A 22,567-nucleotide genomic window follows, 5' to 3' on the forward strand; every position below is an offset into this window, starting at 1 on the left:
CTTTTGACCAGATTCACCCTACATCATTTCAAAACTTTCAAAACAATGACTGACTTTTTATTTTGATAAGAACTCCGAGCACTTACATTCAAGTATTCAAGGTAAACTAACCCAACAAACACATTTTACTGTGACCAAGTGTGTGGTAAGAAAGGATTATACAAGTAAAGGTAAGTGGGACGTGCGACTTGTGGATTTGCCTCATGCAAGTGGTAGTAGGTTGAGTATGTAGCATGCAAATCAGCCTCCATCTTTAGACCTTAGTATCAGTGACACATGTGCAGCTCTGAGACAAACTGCAAGTTTATTCTTGCAAACATACAAACTGTGCATGCATTAAAAGGTGGGCGTGAACAAGAAAGCAAAAACAAAGGCAAGTACAAGGTACTCGCAAGTGTATCATGAAGCAGTTAAAATATCATAGCTAAACCAAGCTACTTTCCTGCTACCAATACAGTAGAGCTACAGATACGATGCACAACCACAGAGGGAAAACAGGTCAGTTACAAGCTGTGCAGCAGTTTGCTGTCTGACATATGAGGTCCTCTGTTCCCTACTGACACTACACAGTCTAAAGGGAAGTTTTTATTTTGTTAAATGGCACATAAGCTTTGTCGATGTAGCTTAAACCGTCCTTCTATATGCCCACGAGGCCTCTAGCTAATCTTAAGTGTGACAAATTAAGAATCAGTGATGCATACTGCACTTCCAAATCTTCTCGATGCGCAAAACGAGTGATGAGAAGTATTTTGGGGACGCTCACATGCTTTATCTGCTTCAGTTCATACCAACTGCTTTGACCTTGAGGAAAAAGTCACTGGTCCCTTTGTAAGGCTCGTCTTCCTCTTTGCTGCATAGTCCCAACGCTGTGGTGGGAAGCATTAGACCTATCTCAGATTGCACAGCCCACCCCACACACACACACCCCATGGGACTGCCAGTTCATTTCTGTGAGCTCAGAAGAGGAAGGCTATGAATAGCTGAAGTTGTTCCTGCCTTTTACCGGAATGGCCAAGATTCAGCAATTGGTGTCCAACTTGAAATTGGTTATGGAGGTGACAAAGGCTGACAGGAAGACGAGGGAGGGAAATAAAGACAAGATGTGGTAAATATGTGTTTTGTTTTTAACCCTGAAGTTTCAGTTCTTGTTCAAAAGCTTAAATATAGGTAGAAGACATGATCAGACCTGCAGCTTGTACAGTTAAAGTCGGTGAAGTGGTGTTTCAATGCAGGTAACAAAGCAGAGAAAGCAGTAACACTTGTAGTGAGCAAAGACTTGCCAAATGGCCTTTCGTATTCACACACAAGTTTCATTCATCAGTTGCTATTCTTAGTCCAGCAAAAGCTGTGAAGTGGACAAAAATAGCTCTGGAAAACTAGTGAGGGCAGGTGTGAATTTGTGGCTCCTGATAGAAAGCCTCTGAGAGCAAATGCACAGAATTGTATCAAGTAGGGCTGGGCCATATCATACCATTCACGGTAATACCGGTATAATGAAACGGGTGAACCAGAATTGGTTTGTAAAAATGCTGCAACTTCAGTGGTGTGGAACTGGTTTAGCTTTCGTCCGTCAGATACACAACAAAGCACTATTTTTGGTAGAGCATGCTAGTGGGCCGTCGTTATTACCGTGTTTTTTTGGAAAATACGGCACACTTAAAATCAATCCTTTGATTTTTCTGAAAATCGACAGTGTCCCTTATAATCCTGTGTGCCTTATGTATGAATTCTGGTTGTGTTTACTGACCTCGAAACGATTTTATGTGGTACACGGCGCTCGAAAATCTGTCAAATGTTTGAGTACGACTTTGCTAAGCTACGAACCCGCACCACTTGATGGATTGTCGGAGCATTACGGCTATCGTAGGCAGGAGCCTCGCAGAGTGATAAGTACTGTTCTTCAACATAATATTACCGTATTGTTTTTAAGTTTTGTGGATATTATACATGGTTATGCTGAGGATATGTTGTCCAATTTCCACTAGAAATGCCTTTTGGTTAAACTGTCAGCAAGGAATTTGCATTTTCACTGTAAATTTTTTATATAACTTTAATGCACATAATAAACAGCTGCTTGTTTAAATGAAAATACATTGATGGGGGGGGGTTTTTTGCACTAATAAAGTTGTGGAGTTGTAAAGTATTTTGTCTAGTGTCAATTATATCGTCAGTTATATCGTTATCGCAAATTTTCAAATGTATATCATGATAAATATTTTTGGTCATATCGCCCTGCTCTAGTATCAAGATTGTTATGAGATTATGATCACAAAAAACACACACTTGGTTTAGAGACAGATGAACAGCTTTGTTCATGATTTAAAAGCCACCTAACACGCCCCAAACTTTCCTAGAATGAAACATCATTTGGTGCATCAGTCCTGTGACGTCTCAGACCAAAGAGAAAATTAAAGATAATCTTAGGAGTCCCTCTTTCACACAACTCCTTTGAGCTTTAGCCGCAATGATGCAGTTCTATGAGATGCTATGGACCATTTTAGCATCATTTAGTTCACAGTTTGTCCTCCAGCTTTCAAACTTCACTAATCTGACACAGCAGCTAGTTTGTGGAACAACAAAAAAAAGAGAGGGAGGGAGGGAGAGCAAAGATAAGCACACCACTGGCAGATGAACATTTTCCATCCCTCTCTTAATCTGTTAAGACCCAAAAGACAGGTAAGAAGTCAGTATTGTCTGCTGTGTTATTTTGCTACGACTGGAAGTGAACTGTCTGATTACACATAATATGTAGGAAAACAACAACGTTATCTGATGCCCTCAAGTGGAAGAATATCCTGTCTGTATTTACTGCTATTGCCATCTATAGTGTGGTGTGCCACTTAAGACCGCATCTATTTAATTGGGCCCTAAAGCACGTTACTTTAGGGACTGATATTCTTGCATCATTTCCTATTTCAGCCTTACAGATATAAATTACTGTAAATCGTGATGCATTTAAGAAACTTACAGAAGAAAGTTTTAAGGGCCATTTCCTGAGCTAAGATAAATGCTCCGACTGAGACTTTGTAGTCCGACAGACCTTTTGGCCTCATTTTATTTATCTTGTTCCATATTCATGTGAGACTGAGAAACAGTATCGCATTAAAAGTTAAACAAGCAAAGAAACAAATAGGTTTCAGTGTGGTTAGTAAAGGTCCACAAGTATATAGTGAGATATTAAAAAGGAAGTCAAAAAACAAAATAAAACAATTCCATGTAGACTTATGAAAATAGGCACTTTACTATTGCCAACCGTGTGTTTCCATTTGTTGTATGACATTATAGGCAATCTCAAGAGTGATGAAATGTACTTGGACATAAACAAGATGTATAAAACATCTAAAACTTATTAGTCCAATTTGTTTGAAAAGATGATTATTCCATTTCATGTACACATTTCATAATTTCTCTGACTGCGGTGCAAATAAAGTAAATTACTAAATTTAATTTCAATCCTACTTTTATGGAAAATGATTCATCCATTTGTTATAAGGCTTACAATGTGTGCTCAGCAGTTTGCAGTTCCTTTAAAGGAAAATGTTTATTTGATCACCTGCTGAATTTATAACTTTGGTCACTTTCAAAGAAATTGAGGGTCTAATTTTTATGGTAGTTTCATTTTAATGGAGATAGAATAGAAACAGAAATTTTTAATAAAAATCCAGAAATGAAAAAAAGTTAAAATTTGATTTGCATTTCATTGAGTAAATTAAATATTTGATCTCCAAGCAAATCATGACTCAGTACTTGGAGAAACCCTTGTTGGCAATTCACAGCTGTAAGACGTTTCTTGTAGTTGGTCACCAGGTTTGCACACCTCGCAGGATGTATTCTGGTCCACTCCTCTTTCCAGAAACTCAATCTTTCAGGTTTCTTGGCTGCCACTTAACTCAAAGCTTCACCTCCATCCACAAATTTTCTACAAGACTGAGGTCAGGAGACTGGCACGACCACTCCATGGCCTTAATGTGCTTCTTTAGACACACCTTTGTTGACTTTCTGGTATGTTTTGGGTCATTGTCATGCTGGAGATCTGTCCACCGACTAATCTCCAGTGAGTCGGTGCAGTAAAATCACCCTGTACCCTTAGCAGACAAACAGCCCTGAAGCAAAATGGTTCTACCTCTGTGCTTAACTGTGGGGATGGTGTGTTTTCCTTCCTCCAAACACAGGAGGTCAAGTTACAAGTAGGACTAGGCAACATGACCAGGCAATATGACCCAAACTTCATATCTCGATATTCTTTAGCTGGATGGCGATATACATCTCGATATTTCTTTAAAGCCATAAAGTAAGAACAAAAAGAGTTCTTAGTCAAAGCTGTGTCCCAAATCTCACATAGGCACTTTTATTAAGATACAGTGTAGATATACAAGAAAAAAAACTTACTCAGAAATAAATGATCAGCATTTATTAAATAATAATGATCCATAAATAAAATAAAAATGTTATTTTTGTGCATAACAAAAAGCTCACAATTGTGCAGTCAAAATGTAAACTAAAAGACGCAGAGCATAATAACAAAGACTCTGTTCCCAAGTTCTACTGCGTGACTGGCAGCCTTGAGTTTGAAATCGTCTTTGTAACCATGTCTCTTAACAGGTGCCATTTGTGGTCCTCATACACACACAATACGGTAATATTACGCTGAAGCAGAGTAAGACTTACTCCGCGAGGCTCCTCGGTAGCCGTAATGCTCCAACAATCCTTTAAGCAGTGCAGCTCCGTAGCTTACCAAAGTCGTACCAAAACATTTTTTGAAAGCGCTGTGTACCACATAAAATCTGTTCGTGGTCAGTAAGCACAACCAGAATTCATACATAAGGCACACTGTCGATTTTTAAGAAAATGAAAGGATTTTAGGCGTCAACGCGTTAGCGCGGTTAGCTTGTTAACGCGCTGACGCCGTCCAGCCCTACGCACGGGGTGATCCGTGGTAACTCCGTAACAGATTTGCCCCGTTAATGCAGTTATGGCGTTAACGTCACAGTGACAACACTAAAATAGTAATCTCCAATTGTTTTCTTTTTACCGACCAGCTCCTCTTTGATAGCTGCCGTGTCCATCTTGTCGTTGCCTACAGGTGAAGTGATGGGGGAGGGGGAGTTGTGTTCAGTGAAGGAGAGAGGCGAGGCAGAGTAACGCAGCGTAGAGACAAAAGTGGACGAAAGAGAGGCAAACTTGCAGCTCCACCAGTATAGTTGTAACGTAGACTATATTAATATAAACGGTATTGTCACATCTCATATCTCGTATAAAAATATATCAATATATTTAAAAACTCGATATATCGCCCAGTCCTAGTTACAAGACTTCACTCCATTACATAGGCATAATCCCAATGGTGTTCTTGGTGACTGCGGGCCCAACTGCCTTCAGATCATTAACAATCCTGTGCAGCTTTGGGCCAATCCACCACCACTCTCATAATCATCCTCATCCCCTGAGGTAAGATCTTGCTTGGAACTTCAGACCAAAGGTGATTGATTATCATTTTATATTTTTCCTAGTACCAAATAATCGAACCAGCAGTTGTCACCTTCTCACCAAGCTTCCTGCTGATGGTCTTGTAACACATTAAAGCCTTGTGCAGGTCTACAATCTTGCCCCTGACATCCTTTGACAGCCCTTTTTGTCTCACCCATGGTGGTGGAGAGGTTGGAATAGAAGAAACTGATTGTGGACAGGTGTGTTTCATACACAAATTGATTGTAATTTGTGTGCCACATGAGCATGGACATCCCTGGTCTCAATCTGTGGGAGCCCAAATTGTGTTTAGGCTGTAGTGAATGTCGCTCAATAACATGCAAATCATTCAAATTAAAACTATTTAATTTTTTTTGTTTGTTTTAATGGGATTTGATCTGTATAGACATCCAGGCAGTCACTGAGTACAGCTACTGGTTGGGGAAGCATACAGGGTTATTCTGTATGCTGTTCCAAGTTGACACCACATAGATGAAGCTTCAGCTGTGGTACACACAGACATTACTTGAGTCTCAGTGCACAAACTCAACATTTAGACTCAACAGCAAAGGCATGCCATCTTCTCTTGGATGGATTTGGACCATTCTCTAGCTCCTGTGACGGGGTGGACAGGTATGCATCAACTCTGTCAGTGTAGCCAGCCAACACTCCTGCCCCACCACACAGCCTGCATCTAAACTCGTTTCCTCCGGCTATAGAAATAAACCAAGAACACACTGAAACCTTGTGTTTGAGCTACACTATAACAGCCGAGTGTTGTGTGTTAAAACAGCTACAGCATTCAAATGACTGCCGAATCAAACTAAAAACCCCAAAGCAGACTGAGCTGCAGTCCAGTCCCAGTTCTAATATGTGGATGCCAGAAGTAGGAAATTTGAAATTGGCAGGAAATTTGAAATTGGCTGTAAATGTATTTTCTCAATAATTTCTAGGGTAGTCCCGGGCCAATATGCAATGCAAGTTCAATAAATGCATGTTAATTGTTCATCACGACTCATTAGGCCTGAATGCCCTTTGGGCAGTCTTTATTAAATTTAAAAAAAAAAAAAAAAAAAAAAAAAAAAAAAAAAGTGTAGGTCTTAAATCATCTTGTCCAGTGTTAAAGAAACATACATTAAATTTCAAAAATACAGTTCATGGTCTTTAAAACTAAATCCTTAGCAGGTATTTAAACTACAAATAGCAGGGTAAGCCTCAAAATGCTACTTAAGCTGTAGAAAAGTATTTTGTTCCGCAGTCATTACAAATGTAATGCGTCGAATTTTCAATAACAATGACATAATTCATGTTAACTTGCACAGAGTATATCTGTGTTTGATAAAGGTTTTGAAAACTAAAAAACAGTGAATTATTTCCAGTTTTGATAAAGTGAAAAATCTGTCCTAAGCTGGGGGGGGGGGGGGGGGGGGAATCATTTCAACGCCAGTGGATTTATCTACGAGACAAACCATGTTGGGAATAAGGAAACAAAATTAGAAGACTGAGCTCAACTTCAAATTGGAGCAATAAATCACACTGAACTGACTTGAACAGTTCCAGTGTCAGGGAAATATTGGTTGTTCAGACAACATCGCAGATGCAGCTGAAGATCTAGCAAAATGTGGCACTGCATAGTGACTTTGCCCAAATTAAACTGCATTAACAGAAGGAGATTAGCAAAGATGGACCAGACCAATATTATAAAAGCTGAAGGACACATTCTGCCTCTAGACTGCAACATGTAACACAAAACCTTGTGAGCCTTAAAAGAGTGACGTTTCCAATTATTAATCCTTTGAGATAAGAAACGCAATATTTGGGATGGTTTCTTGTAATCCTATAAATACACAGCGTTTGTTGAAACATCTTTCCCCTTCAGTTCGATGCAGAAGCAATTAATCAATGTCTCTATTTTGAGCTGGTGCCCTGTGATGTCTGAGGAAAAAGTGAAACTCAAGTCCTTGAGCTGCTAGATTGGAGGGATATCATCTCCCCACATTCATTTCCACAGCAAAATGTTTCATTTTATGTCAGTGCTTTCCTCTGGAAAACAATGACTTCTGCTCAACATAAGGGATATTAAGGCTTTGTCTATAAGCACTGCACGTACTCTAAAATCGTCACTCATTACCTCTCTTTCATTTGAATTGTTGCCATGCAACAGCTCAATAATACCACAACATTTTCCTTTGTGGATTTTTTTTCTTAAATCATTACTCATGAGAGCATAAATCTTCTTGGAAACCAAGAGAATCAATCTCCTCTGCTTGTGAGAATGGCCAACTGCCAGGAAGACTCTGGAAGGGGCTAAAATTCCCATTCAGTGCCAGCTTACTACTAAAACAATCGTGTGCACAACAAGCAGGGAAGCAGAGGGAACCCTAGAAGCTACAGCCATGCGACAGAAACCTGCATTAAAGTAAAGTCAAACACTCGTCACACACAGCCGAATGTGAAAGGGCACTCAGACGTGTGCACAGTCTTGTTTGGCTTTTATTTGTTCCATTAGAAAAAGCTTTTTCTCCAACAGGGAGGGGGGTAGCAGCAATCACTGTAAACCACATGCAGACTGAAGGCATCCATTTAAGTGACTGTGCACCCTGCTAGCAAGTCTACTGTTGTCAAGGCAGCAAGACATCCATTAAATCACCTGGTTCCATTAGAGAATCAATTACTGTGCCGCTTTCTTTGGTTGCACAGTTCTTATACCTGAAAAATCATTTCAGACAACCAAAGCAGATACACAAGGACACTACGCTTCACCACCCTCATATGCTGCCAGGACCTATATGGTTCTTGAATTGCTCACAAAGAGCACAATTCCAGTGTCTCCGGACACATGACGTGGCTGTGTCAATGGAAGCTGGCACACTATTACCTTTGGTCGAGGTGGGCAGGCAGTGGCCAGTCGCTGCAGCTGTTCTGAAGTGTGGCTGCAGGAGAGGAGATCTGAGCAGCAAGCTGTGCGGCCCAGTCTCTTCATCAGAGAGGAGATGATGCTGCAGCCACAGCCACACATCGACTTGCTCATTAGTAGCCTGGCTGTTCTGGGGTGTGGAGAAAAGAGACTAGCTGTGAGCCGCAGCCACTTCCTGGTCCTTTCTGAATCCCCTCAGTTGTCCTCAAAGCTGATGCCTTTGCTGTACTGTGTTCCACATGGCACTAATCCACAGGTACTCCCGCCAGAGATAAAGCTGGTTTTAGTAAAAATACAGATGCTGCGGCTCACCTTAATCCACAGTGAAGGTACTTGAGTTGGGAAGTACAGTTTGTCGGTCCATTTCCCTTGTGATTGCTTCCCACTTACTCCACTCCCTCTGCTGTACTTCTATCTCTGAACAACACGCCTCCTGCTCTAGTCTCCCTCCCCCTTTTTTTTTTTTTTTTTTTTTGGCCAAACTCACTTCCATCCACAGAACACCTTATTTTGGCTGCAAATAATACACCGGACGCAGTGTCTGACACTACTCCCCTCTGTCTCTCACAATTTCCATCCGTTTCTTTCCATTCCCTTCACTGCCTTCGACTGCTGTGCAATGAGGATGCTATCCCCGACAAGGCTGTTGCCACCACTGTGCACCCCACCACCTCCTCCTCCTCCAGCGGTAAGCCACTCAGACTGAGCTCCTCCAACTTGCCGATTAAAATGTTTTTCCTCATATGACATTCGAGCTCCGAGTTGCTCCATTAATTGAGGAAGCAGTGGACTGAATATTATAAGAAATCCAAGCCACTCAGCAAGCACCAGGAGGACTGATAAGCAGGATACAGTCAGGATGCGGTGGGGGAGGGGTCCAGCGTTTAGGAGACAATAACGGTGGAGGCAGGATTATTATGGTGGGTGATAAACTGTAACTGTGGTCAGCTTGCTGCTGATGATCACTGTAACAATGAAGGAAATAAAGAGCTGAAAATCTTCAGTGTGACAGTTACTTTAACTGATGAAGAAAAACTAAAGAGGAACTCTGCAATCTGTTGTTATTTTGCTCCACTGCAGTAATTTAGTTATTAAGCTTGTAATGGAGCAACTAATAGAGCACAGTTTTACATGGCACATGCCACCTGCACACACCTAGTTTAAACACCTGCAGCATATTCAATATACATCCTTTTTAATTCCCTTGTGTCTCATGTCCCAGCTTTGTTGAACCCACACATTCCCCGCTCACCTCATCACAGATGCTCAACCTGTGGAATCTGTGCTCAGGGACAACCTGCACATTATTCAGCACTCAAGCTAATAGTTATCAGAGCTCATAAAGCCTGAGCTCCTTGAAAGTGGGAAAAACAACGAATGGGAGGGGCGGGATGAACAGCAAGACAAAGACAGATGCACAATAAAATGAGACTGGGCCCCTTTTGAAGGACCAACAATAGCTTTCTATTAATGGCACACAGTGTTATACAACTAGAAATCACCAACATCAAAGACAGTGAAAGAGGGAGAAATTTGTCAAGCCAAGAATATGCTAATAATGACCACCAAGAGTAGTTATGCTTAATTAAGTGCCAACATATGTCAACACAGGCTACTGCAGCCCATAGCTGTCCAAGCTTCACATCAGCTAATTAGAGGAACTGAACTGGACCTCTCAAACGTTTATATATTGGTGGGGATTTTTGAATCTGAATATTTTATGAATCCCAGGAGTAAACAGCTTTGCTACATAAGATAGGAAGTTTCAAAATTTAAAAAAAGCGAAAAAGAAAGAAAGACAAAAACATTTTTTTAAGTTGTCAAACATGTTAGGGATGGACCAGGCCATGCCCTTGGCATGTGACTCAGCACATGAAGTACTTCCTGATATTCAAAGCTTTCCAACACCACCACCAGAGAATCAAGTTCTACACCTACAATGTTACAGGTGATCCTGGTGAGTTCGTAAAGCAGGTTTCTCTTTGCTATTCTCAGTCTACTGCCCCATAACACTACACCATAGAGCAGGGGTGTCGAACTCCAGGCCTCGAGGGCCGGTGTCCTGCAGGTTTTAGATTTCACCCTGGGTCAACACACCTGAGTCAAGTGATCAGGTCATTACCAGGCTTCTGGAGAACTTAAAGATATGTTGAAGAGGTAATTTAGTCAGTTAAATCAGCTGTGTTGGATCAAGGACGCATCTAAACCCTGCAGGACACCGGCCCTAGAGGCCTGGAGTTCAACACCTGTGCCATAGAGGATGGCACTGATGCCCAGCACAGACTCAGAACAGATATTAAAGGGCCTCAGCCATGTCCGAAAACAGAGAGAGCTGTGACCCTTGTTGTCGGAGGGCTTCTGTGTTTTTAGCTTAGTAAAAGCAAAAAGAGACAGCTATTGTTCATATTTACCAGCAGATCTCAGCTCTGTCTCATAACCAACACCTAACATTTGGTACAATCACTAGCAGGAAACTGTAATGAAAGAAAGTGAAAAAATATGTAGCCATAAAAATTACATTTCATATTCAGTAACGACAAATAATATGCAAAGGCTGCACTCTTGGAAGAAATGAGAATGGGTTTTATGAGTTTCATATTAAAACCCAGCAGGAAGAAAATACAAATTCATGACACTCGATCTCCCCAGCCAACCTCAGTTATAACCAATGACTACTAATGCTTTTGTTGAGTTTTGGTGTCATTTCAATTTTAATCCGATGTAAATGTGCTTGTGTGGTCAATATCCTCAAGTGGAGGTTTTCTTCTCTCAAATCATCATCATCATCATCGTTAACACAACAACCAGCAAAGCTGTAACCAAAAGATTGCGCCATTTTTGGTGCCTTGGTCAAAGCAGTCACACATGTATTAGATCACCATAAGCATGCTGTGGACCATTCCTGTATTCATTCCCCTACCTGCCTTCTTGTGGTTGATTAGTGAAATCGAAACAAGTATGGCAGCATCAGCAGACTCTCGTTTGTTATATAAAACGCACACAGCTACGCACTGAACAGACTTTACTTCAATATTTAGCAGGAGGTGACGCTTCGCCTTCGTGTCCAATGTCAACTCTCAGTTTGTGCACTGAGCAGTTTTATTTTCCGTGTAAGCAGAACAATTCTGTCCTTCATTTTGTATTGCATTTCAACACACCTTGAAGTAGTACAAACTAGACTTCACCACAGAGCCCTTAATTTAGCGATGTACAGATCCACTCTACAAATGACTGTTAGTCTCATTTTGTGGGAATACTGCAAAAATGTAAAAACTGTTCCATCTGTTTATTCAATGAGGTGCATCACATTTGATGTACAGCTGTGACCAAGTACGAGCTGTGCCTAACATGAAAAGTTGCTGCAAAGAGAAATGATGAAGCACTTAAAGCTGTTATCAGTGCTCACTGGCACATCTCTGGGCTGTTGATGGGAATGATACTACATAAGACAGCTCACTGTGATTCAATGGCGTAGCTTTCCTCAATCACCGGGTTGCCATCTATCCAAAAACAAACGGCCCATCAGGAGAGAAATGAAACACTCCAAACACAAAAGGCTTTATCTGCAATCATCAGAGACAATCTGTACCAAAAGGTATAACACCATCAGCCCGGAACAAGGAAGCAGGCAAGCGTGCCAACATGTAATGCAGTCACCAACACTGAGGCAGTGTCTGGCAAAATGTAAGCTAAATACATGTGTTTATACTTTTGTTCTCTTCTTGCCCAGGAGTGACAGACAGGGCAGGGTGAAAGGGTGCTCTGTTCATTATTTATGAATATTGCTTTTCACTGTGTCAGCTCACTGCCTCAGTATTGATCTATAAAAGGAGGGTGGCTGCACCACAGCCCAGAATCTCAGACGAAGAAATAACGACAAAGCTTACACACTGCAGCTTTATAGAGCATCTAACTGGCACGTCGGCAGCTCACGGAGCTTTGCATATAACATAGGAAAAATATAACCATGACATGCATGCTAAGAATAAGTGAATATAGTAATTACCAAACAAAGTCTATACTGTACAGAGTTCCATCACGTCCTGCATTGGTGAATCTCCATTCATTTATCTCAATCCAAACCAATCTACACTCTTAAAAAGTCCCATACAATGAAGTGGTATGAGTTTTTTATACTTTGAGGTAGGGCTGTGCGATATGACCAAAAGCTAATATCCCGATATAAGACATGTATCGTCGTTATCGTCCCGATAATGATATAAATCACGAAAATTTAACATTTTCTGTAAATTCTGTGAATCTCGGGCAGCTCGACTTGCATGAAGTGTTTCCAGCTGGGCGTCGAGTACCTGGAGTCGAATGTTTTAACCGATGCATGAAACATGATTACACGGCGTGCTGCGGGTGAAGCTTGTTCTAACGTTTGAATCTAAGATTTATTTTTTAGCACCTGACGGCTCTTTTTTTTTTGCTTATCATCCGTAAACTCTCTACATACTCTTTCAAGTGATTCAGTTTATTTTGAAGTCTCAACGGGATCGTGAGCTTTATTGTGAAAGGTTTATGTGGAAAATAAACAAGCAGACACGCAGTGGCATAAAAACAGGCACTTGTCTGTCCATAGTGTGGTTATATTAACTATAAGAGAAAGAGAGAACGTTAACTAATATAGCCACTACAGTGACCATCAAAATGATGAAAAAAAAATATTGCCGTAAACAGTTTATTTTGCGACACCACAAAACAAATTATAGCGTAAAATGAAACGATAGACGTTTTTATATTGTCATCCGATATATATCGTTATTTGAGCAGCCCCACTTTGAGGTGTGAAGCATGAGCTACGAAAATCTGAAGTAGCTTACAGCCAGCAGTCTTCCAACCCATGGCAACAAGGTCGCTTCCCCACTTGACAAACCCATTACAGCTCCTCTCTCTTTTCCACAAAGAAACTGGGCAACCAGCAGGAGTTGCACCTGAACTATGCTTCAGTGGGAAATCTACATTGTAACCTGATGTGCCCCTTCCATTGAAATGCAACTACAAGCCAGTCAACACAACAACTGGCCTGTTCAGCACCACCACAGCACTTCCTCTGCATTCCCGGCTACTTTTTTGGACACATCTTTTAAATTTATCAGACACATCTTATTACATTTATTGTTTAAAGAAGTGGAAAAATTAGAGGGACAAACGCTTGCAGTCACCAGTGCTACCTCTCAGCTTCCCAGTAGATAAACGTATGATATCAATTTGAAAATCTTAAATGCCAGGTCAGCCAGGAATGCTGTAGGTCTTTAAACAAAAAAAAAGTGATAAATCTACCTTTCTAGGGAGACGCATGTTAGGTTACGGTGTAGACTAAGGTGTAGGGTTTCAGGGGGGTAGCTAAAGTAACTACACATTGCATCAACACAGTTCACAATTACTGTGGTCTGATCATCTCATAATTCACATTTGTCAAATACAACAACTGTGCTGAGAATTTGGCATTTGAAAGTAAAGTGAGAGCTCAGAGAGAAGGATAGCTGCTCCCACTCTTGCTGTAGCTCACCGACCTCTACCTGAAAGTAACGGGTCTGAATTAAAACTCCAAACTCTGAAAGAGTCAATTAGAAGTGTTGCATAAAACCAAGGGTATGCAGACAGGTCCAAAAAAAAAAAAAAAAAAAAAACACGAGTGATGTTTTTGTTGAAACATCACATCAGCTGTTCATGGAGCGTACGTAAGAGACATTATGTATGTAAACTAAAGTCTTTTAAAAGCCAATTAATGTATTCTTTTTTCTCCAATTCAGCTTCAACATTTTTACAAAATGCTGCCTTCTGTGAGGTCAAGCACACTAGCGCAGTCTGACCGTTAAATGTAAACACTCTAATGTGGTGTAGACGTTAATGAAGAAACCTAAAGGGCAAAACAAAGACTCCAAAATAACAAAAAACTGAACATTACTCAAGCATTCATGCAACATTATTCATAATACTCAGTGACCAGTCTGAATAATTTAAATCTCTAGGAGTGTACACACACACACGCCCTTTAAAAAGATCAAATTTGTTGACTAATTATTTCATTGGTTAATCAAGTGGCAAATATGTGATAATTAACATGCTGCCATTAATCTCTTCAAAGCAATTAGTGAAACATTTAAGTGGGCTTGCAAATGATGTCCTTAATTATCCTGCAGTATCCAAATGTTGGCACGCTGAGAAAAAAATTACACTGAAGTCAATCTGTACAATGAAGAACCGACACTCATGCTGAGTTTAGACAGCCACACATCTGTGTGTGTCTCTATAGGTAATGTGATAATACCATACAACAAGCATATCTGACTAAGGATGCAGGCAATCCTTTTTCCTCTGAGTAGGCTGCACTCTAGTGGGCAAAGCCGAAAATATCCAACAGCTGCTGATAAAAAGGCTAATTTAGGATCATTTCTCACTACTTAAGGCTGTGCAAACGCAAACACACAAACCCACACCCCATTAATAACATTCATTCACTCTAGGACAATGAAAACAGACACAGAAAAGTTACAACTTCCTGTCTCCAACACAGGGACATAGGACTTCCTGTTTTGAACAAGGAGTCAAAAGCATGAATAACTGATCAAGAGTTAACCACGCCCTTCAACAGTTAACAGACCCTTACATCAACACCTACTGGTGTTACACGTTTCTACGCAGCTTTACAAGACAAAACAGCACACCAGCAGCTGATTTGTTCATGAACAAACAGGTTTGAGGTATAAGCTTAATCGGTTACTTAAGTTTTATAAATACTTTTATTACAGTTTTCCCATGTCTTGATGGAAATGAATAAATCATTTAAAACTAATAATCCCCATACAGAACTCATTTAAACAACTGGCAAGATAATCACCTCTAACTAAAATCATCTCCAAATTACAAGAAAAGATGAGGCGTTAGTCATGTTACAAGAGGTTAGCTAAATGGATCAATATACGTCTAATTCAACAGACTGCATGGACAAATGTATCAGGACAACTTTAGGGCGTCCATTTTTTTTTAAACTGTTTCATGAAAACAAACATCATCATCATCACGTAAGAAAAGTAGCATATAGCTCTTATTTTAATCTCAAGATTTTGTTGCAGATGAGAGATTAAACTTTGGTGTTTTAGGCAATGTTAGTTTTAGTCAAATATTGGGTGTGAAAATAAACAGTGAGTCTGGCCGTAACATATGAGGTAACACCAAGTTTATCATATTTGATTCACGACGTTTTGAGACCAATGATCATTTTGGGACAATGATAAATTGCCCCCAAATGCTGGATTTAGCAACACTGATTCAAATTCAAACTAATCTGTCAGAAGGTTCAATAAACACTTCAGCTTCAAAAACTCTCATGGTTCAGCCTTTACAGGGTTTAACATATTAGAGAGTCCCGTTAAATAACTTCCCTTCTTTAATGTGAAAAATGAGAGCATTTATTTAAAGATCCAATTGAATCCTTTCTGCTACACTTTCACTCGTTTTATTGGACCTGTGTGACTATCCACAGATACGCACAAAACCAATTACCAGCAGTGGGTCCCGATTTAAAATGTCACAGCCATTTAAACTTTCTGCATTTCTGAAATGTGCATTAGCAGCAATTTTTACCATCCCTGGCCATCCCTCATCATCATTGTGAGAATGCTCTTCTCTGAAGTAGGCAAAAGGCTGTTCTGAATTATTTACAGAGAACGAGTGGGTGAGAGGTGTGGGACTGATTAGGGAGAGACACACAGGATAGTGAAATCTCAGTCCTTCAGTCTGCTTAGGAAGCAGTTTTGCATTTAAATTTAAAGAACCTTTTCAGAAAATGACAGCAGTGTACCTCCTACAGATATTCAGCCACATAAGGTCAGCTTTTGACGGGAGGCTATTCTTTAATATGCTCAACATAAAAGGCAAAAACTCCTCCTAGCAGGCAAACGCACAGCTCAGTGACTGTTCTACCATCAGAAATAACGATACATCTTTCTTCTGTAGAAATATTTGTCATTTCAGAGTCAAGTTCCTCCTTGATAACAATTCCATCATTCATGAAAAGAGGAAGAGTGTCACATTATTGCACCCATGCACTGATATTTATACAATAAGCCATCTCGTTACCATCACTCAGGCAATCACCACATATTAAATATGCATATGCTTGTTTTATTGTTTTTGTAAAGGTCACCATAGCAAGCATTCACGTCTGGAACAAAAAGCACCAAGTGGCAATACAAACGACAAAGTTAAACTTGAAAGAAAATCCAATCCCAGACCATCAACCTGAATTATTCAAACTCCCTATCAAATGTCCTTTATCCGGTCCATGAGAGCAGAGCAACAGTTTTAGGAGGAAAGACAACGTTAACATTTGGACATTTGAGTGCCAATCCACACTTTAAAAATGCAGCAGTGAGCCAAGCAAGCCTCAGCTATGTGCTATCACTTTACCTTTAATTCACCAGCGCGTGCATGGGATGAATAATTCATGCCTTGCACCACACTCTTGGCTTTATGGAAGAGTCACCCGTACAGCTCAACGCAGAAAACACATTCACATTAACTGGGAGCAATGTGCTAAACACTTTTTTTTTTTTATTAAGTAAAAAAGGTCACACTTGAATGGAGATCAAGGTAAAAAATGATCAATATTTGCATATCTAAAGTATTGTTTACTATGACTCAAAAAAGGTCTCACAAAAAATACATTTTTCTGATCATCTGACAAGTTTGCCAATGCTGTTTCTTTTGATTGGGAAAGTTTCCGATAGCCAGAAAGGTTTGACGTGCCGAGCAAACATCAAGTTACTCTGAATTTAAAGATTTTTTATATGAAAGTTAGAGCAGGGCGATATGGCCAAAAACATTTATCACGATATATATTTGAAAATTTGCGATAACGATATAACTGACGATATAATTGATGCGAGACAAAATACAACTCCACAACATTACTAGCGCAAAAAGACAACCTTCCATTTATTTTCACTTAAACAAGAAGCTGGTTTTTATGTACATTAAAGCTTTATAAAAATGTAACAGTGCAAATGCAAATTCCTTGCTGAAAGTTTAACCAAAAGGCATTTCCAGTAGAAATGGGCTGACATATCCTGAGCATAACCATGTATAATATCCACTGAAGTTAAAAAGAGGTGCTTTGCAACATTAAACTGCAGTGTGCAGTACGTATTTTTCGGACCATAAGGTGCACGGGATTATAAGGCACATTAAGCAAAACAAAGCAGTCAGATAAATCAAACTTTATTAAACTCATTCTTCTTGCTTCCTCCACTTCTGTACCATTGATTCATTAATGTTGAATTCTCTGGCAGCGGCTCTATTCCCATGTTGTTGCAGTATACTAATGACTAACCTCGTATTGTGGACGGATTATCTCAGTTGTTCTCCTGACTGAAGATTGGTCCTTTTACACCATCCTGCCATGCGATTGCATTTGTCTCTAACCATGAGGAACCTTAACGTTAACTTTTATAAGTGGAAAAGTGTTAGTGTTCGTCCTCCAGCTTCACTGTTTATGTTATGCTAACATAGCTGTGTCGCTAGCGATCACGTAGCACATCATTATATACCAGCTAGCCCAACTTCAGTAACCCTACAAACGTCACTGCTGTTTAGTTTTCTGTCTTCATTTATGTTGGAAGTGATAGCAGAGCTGTACGTTTGATTTTTTTCAGAAATCTCTCAGTCAGAACATGCTATATCATGCTTAGGTAACTAGCGAAACTAGCGAGCTAACTTCCGCTAGCTTCCTGCTAACTTCTAACTCCGTTAAATGTAATACATTTTGTTTTCATGGATGCCTGGAAGTTAAACTTCATAGTTACACCTGGTAAAGCAGCAATGCTGATCGTTTTATTAAAGATGAAAGAATTTAGACAGTTTTTAACTCTTAGTGATGCTGCAGTGTTCGTTTGACCTGAAGTATACGGAGTTTAGGACCCAGATTACTCCCAGATTTAAGGGCATCTTAGTCCGACAAATACGACTATAACGACGGCCGCTTGCATGTTCTGCAAAAAAATGTGCTTTGTCGTGTATCTGACGGACAAACACCAAACCAGTTCCACATCACGGAAGTTGCACCATTTTTACAAACCAATTCTGGTTCATCTGTTTCACTCAACAATCGGCCATGTGCGTATGAAAACAAAGGCACTGCGCATGCGCGTTTTACTCATATTCTATCGCGATATTTCATTTTCCTATCGTTGCCTAACATTATACCGGTATTACCGTGAACGGTATAATATGGCCCAGCCCTAATGAAAGTTTAAGTTATAATACTTGATCATTTAAAAACCAGAAAACGCTGACCACCAGATGCTTGGCCTCGGGGACCCTCCACGGGTTTGTGGCCTTTCAAACATGCACTGTCAATAGGGAAGTTGCAAAGTGCCCTTTGATTAACACCACCACCATCTATGCTATCCGGTTGTTCAGTCTGACGTCACTAGCCGTGTCTGGGTCTAAACTCCGCTGCAGGTCCATATATCAAACGATCACTATGGCATTACTGAGAGTTGAAAAACTGTCTAAAGTCTTTCATCTTTAATAAAATGATCAGCGTTCTGCTCTACCAGGTGTAAAAATTGAGTTTAACATCCAGGCATCCATGAAAACGGAATTTATGACATTTAACGGAGTTAGAAGTTAGCAGGAAGTTAGCTCGCTAGCTTCTATCTAAATACAATATAGCATGTCCTGACTGCGGGGTTTTGGAAACAAATTAAAACGTACAGCTCTGTTATCACTTCCAGCATAAATGAAGACAGAAAACTAAACAGCAGTGACGTTTGCAGGGTTACTGAAGTTTGGCTAGCTGGTATATAATGATGTGCTACGTGACCGCTAGCGACACAGCTATGTTAGCATAATATAAACAAGCTAACTTTTTTTCCACTCGATAAAAGTTACCGTGAGTGTTCTCGGTGGTCAGGAACAAATGTAATCGCATGGCAGGATGCTGTAAAAGGACCAAACTTCAGCCAGGAGAACAACTGAGATAATCCATCCACAATACGAGGTTAGTCATTCATATACTGCTGCATGGGCTGGGCTGTAGTTACATCCTAAGGTTTTAAAAACTGAGCTTAAATAAATGATTAGTGGTAATAAAAGCCGAGGGAGGTCAACAGGGATCACCGACTGTTTTAGGAGCTTTTTGAGATCAAATAGAAGAAAATACATAACATTAAACATGTTAACAACACAAAAGCCATATTAAACGCAGACTACTTTAGACCCGGAAGTAGGATTCGTCGCGTCATCACTGAACAACCGGATAGGGGGAGAATATGCAAATATCAGAATTTGCATAGTTCCCTTTGCCTATCAATTATCATTCCCTCGGTGATCACCTCCAGCCCCCTTCGAACACAAAGTCCTCAGTAATGCTAATCGCTGCTGCACCTGCGCTAATCACAATCTTCCATATGTAGTTTTTCCTGTGCTTGTGGGTTTCTTTCTTCAATATGTAAGAATAGAACAGAACAAATGTTACCCGCCTATATTGCTGCCTCAGCACATACACTACCTAAGGTACCAAAGAAAAATACTGGTGGAAGCCAGTGATACTGCTCAGTTTCCTAGCCTAGTAGCTACCCCTATGGTATCAATTTCAAAGTCCTTCATCGCCTTGTTCTCAAGTTTTTGCATTTACAAGATTTAGAAAAAACCTGACCTCTGTCCCAGCTTCAAACTCATCCGAGATTTTAGTAGATACAACAATGGTATCAAATTGAAACTACTCCTATGCTTAGGAGTTATTCCATTCACAGACTTGTTTGACGTCCCTTCCCATCAGCCTTTTACAGCTGAAGGGTAAAAACTGATTACTGTGTATTTTGGTAACAAATGGTAGCGTTAATATTGGTTCAGAACTTATAAGCAGACAGACTGAGCAATTTGACTTGTTAACTTGAGCTCTGACCAACTGTAACTTGGACATTTTCACTACCTCAAATATGTTTAAATATAACACATACATTTTATAATTGAATTTAAATTTTGAGCACTTAAGGTAGAGATGTGACAGTATTCACATCATATCCATAAAGTCTCTTATAGATTCAAAAAGAGAGCCATCTCTAAATCTCAACATTATCCAAGCTTGTAGTCAATAATTTATCCTTCATATTTTCAAATCATTAAATTGTGTTTCCTATAGGCTGAGAACTTATTTATGGTATTTGATAACACCGTGAAGTAGGAATGAACTCACTTGATAACAGACACTTTCATGGGAAATCTGTTGCTAGGAAACAACTGGGCTCAAGCTTACATCCCATCAGCTGCCGACAACAACAAACAGCATAAACTTGAGCCCATTTATAATGTTTGTGGATGTGATTTGCAGCATTTCTGAAAATAAGAAACTGCAAAATGGTCTATACATAAGCAGAGAGGCGACCATAGGCACAGCAGATTTCATAATGTGCTTGTTTATGTTGTTCAGTTTGTCAATGCTGTAACACGCGGCACACGCCATAATTCAGCATTACATATATTTCTGTAACAGTAATTTGTTTTGTTTCTCCTTTGTTACACATCTGCAGTAATGTGTGTTTCTATATGTTGATACAAAAAAATAATTGTATATCAAGATTCAGATTTACTAGAACACACACACACACACACACACACACTTCTTGCCCCCCCCCCCCAAAAAAAAACAAACAAACAAAAAAAATAAAAAATAAAAACCACACACACACACACACACACACACACACACACACACACACACTATGCAGTACACATTTAACCAAGCAGCATTTACTTACAGTTCTCTCTGTGTCTCTTAGTTTAGGCCACAACTGGTCTTCTACCCCTCCAAATCTGACTCCAAGAGCTGATTCTTTCTGTGGACAAAGAGTGAGCAGTCAGTACAGCAATCTGAGGGATTACAGAGTTCACAAGCTACGGGGCTGTCTGGAATATGAGAGGAGAAAACAAGAGTAGTGAGGTAAGAATGATGGATTTCAATTTCTCCTGCAAACCCCAGACAAAGCATGACAACTCTTCAACAAGGTTTGCCAAAGAACAATTCAACCACCTGGCACAACATACAACACCTGCATCAGCATGTACCGGTGAGTCACCATCATAGATGCGTCAGTTCTTCCCGTCTCGTCCGATGGGAAGTGAACAGAGCTTCTGGCAGCTCCCACAAAAACATGTTACTTTAAAGCTGAACTGAAATTAAAAATGTCTTCAGGAAATCATAGATGTATTGATGCTACAATTACATGGCATGTTTTTTCCCCCCTCATTTCAAAAAGAAGCTAAAAATATTTTGGGGGGAAACTGCATCTTGGTTTGAAGCCTGTGGTTGGGTGTTTCCTTTGGCCAACATCTGAGAACCAGCATTACCGACACAATCTCTACATGGCACATGTTAGCAAAGTAGCAGCAACAGCTGTTGCTTCAGCCTTCCATCTGTGTGCACACAAGATGAGCTCAGCCACAATACTGACTGTAGGTCACCTGCAGCTTTGCAGTAATCAGAGTACTACAGTCACTGTAGTTGTACATTAAGAAAAGAAGAATAGATTTAGTTTTAGGTTAAAGAGTGAGTAAAATGTTAGTCATTACCTGACTAAATTAATCTGATGAAATAAAACAAAGAGGTAACTGATCCTTCAGACAACTTTTAAAGGAGGCAGCTTAAACGCCTACTGCCCAGACAAGTTGGTCAGCCTCTTTGATGAATGGTAACTGACTTTTTCCTTCCGCTTAGGACCTGCTATGGCAATATCACGGGTCCTAAAAAGACAGACTTTAACTTTAATATTTCATACTGCCCCAGAAATAACACTGCACCATAATAAGTGTTCATAAAGTATATAGGGTAGGGGAGCTTAGCTCTAGGCACAGGTTTGAGGATAGCAAGTAATCACATGGTCAAAACTTAAGTCAGCAAGTATTCTTGCAACCCAAGTACTCAAGACATTACACCATGAGTCAAAGTATGACATGGGGAGAGGGTTGGGCAACAGGATGAATGTGTCAGCTATCAAAATTTAATTTAATTTGTTTAACAAGCCAAAACGAAACAAGAGAGGCGTTTCAATCTGAGAAATTGTTCCTGCTACACTCCCCAGCACACTCCCAGGCTGAGAGCGAAAATGATAGTTCATGTAAATAAAACGAGATATTGACACTGAGTTGTGGGAAATGAACAGCTGCCAAGAGAGG

The 22,567-nt window shown here is 40.0% G+C and overlaps 1 protein-coding gene across 7 annotated transcripts in view; it reads right to left on the reverse strand.

Moving 5' to 3' along the window:
* Nucleotides 1-22,567, reverse strand: part of fbxw7 (F-box and WD repeat domain containing 7) — a 139,769-nt gene that overhangs the window by 91,057 nt on the left and 26,145 nt on the right. For 6 of the 7 annotated variants that reach the window (XM_082537988.1, XM_082537989.1, XM_082537987.1 and 3 more), the window contains one exon: nucleotides 21,154-21,231. Coding sequence is in view for 1 of the 7 variants with exons in the window: in XM_082537983.1 (XP_082394109.1) it covers nucleotides 8,345-8,497 (153 nt within the window). In the remaining 6 variants the exon portion in view is untranslated. Of the gene's footprint in view, nucleotides 1-8,344; nucleotides 8,772-21,153; nucleotides 21,232-22,567 lie in introns of those variants that run through there. The other variant, XM_082537983.1, reaches the window with a different exon arrangement.

The sequence above is a fragment of the Aulonocara stuartgranti genome (genome assembly GCF_965226115.1).
Source record: "Aulonocara stuartgranti genome assembly, chromosome: 6".
NCBI classification, from domain to species: domain Eukaryota; kingdom Metazoa; phylum Chordata; class Actinopteri; order Cichliformes; family Cichlidae; genus Aulonocara; species Aulonocara stuartgranti.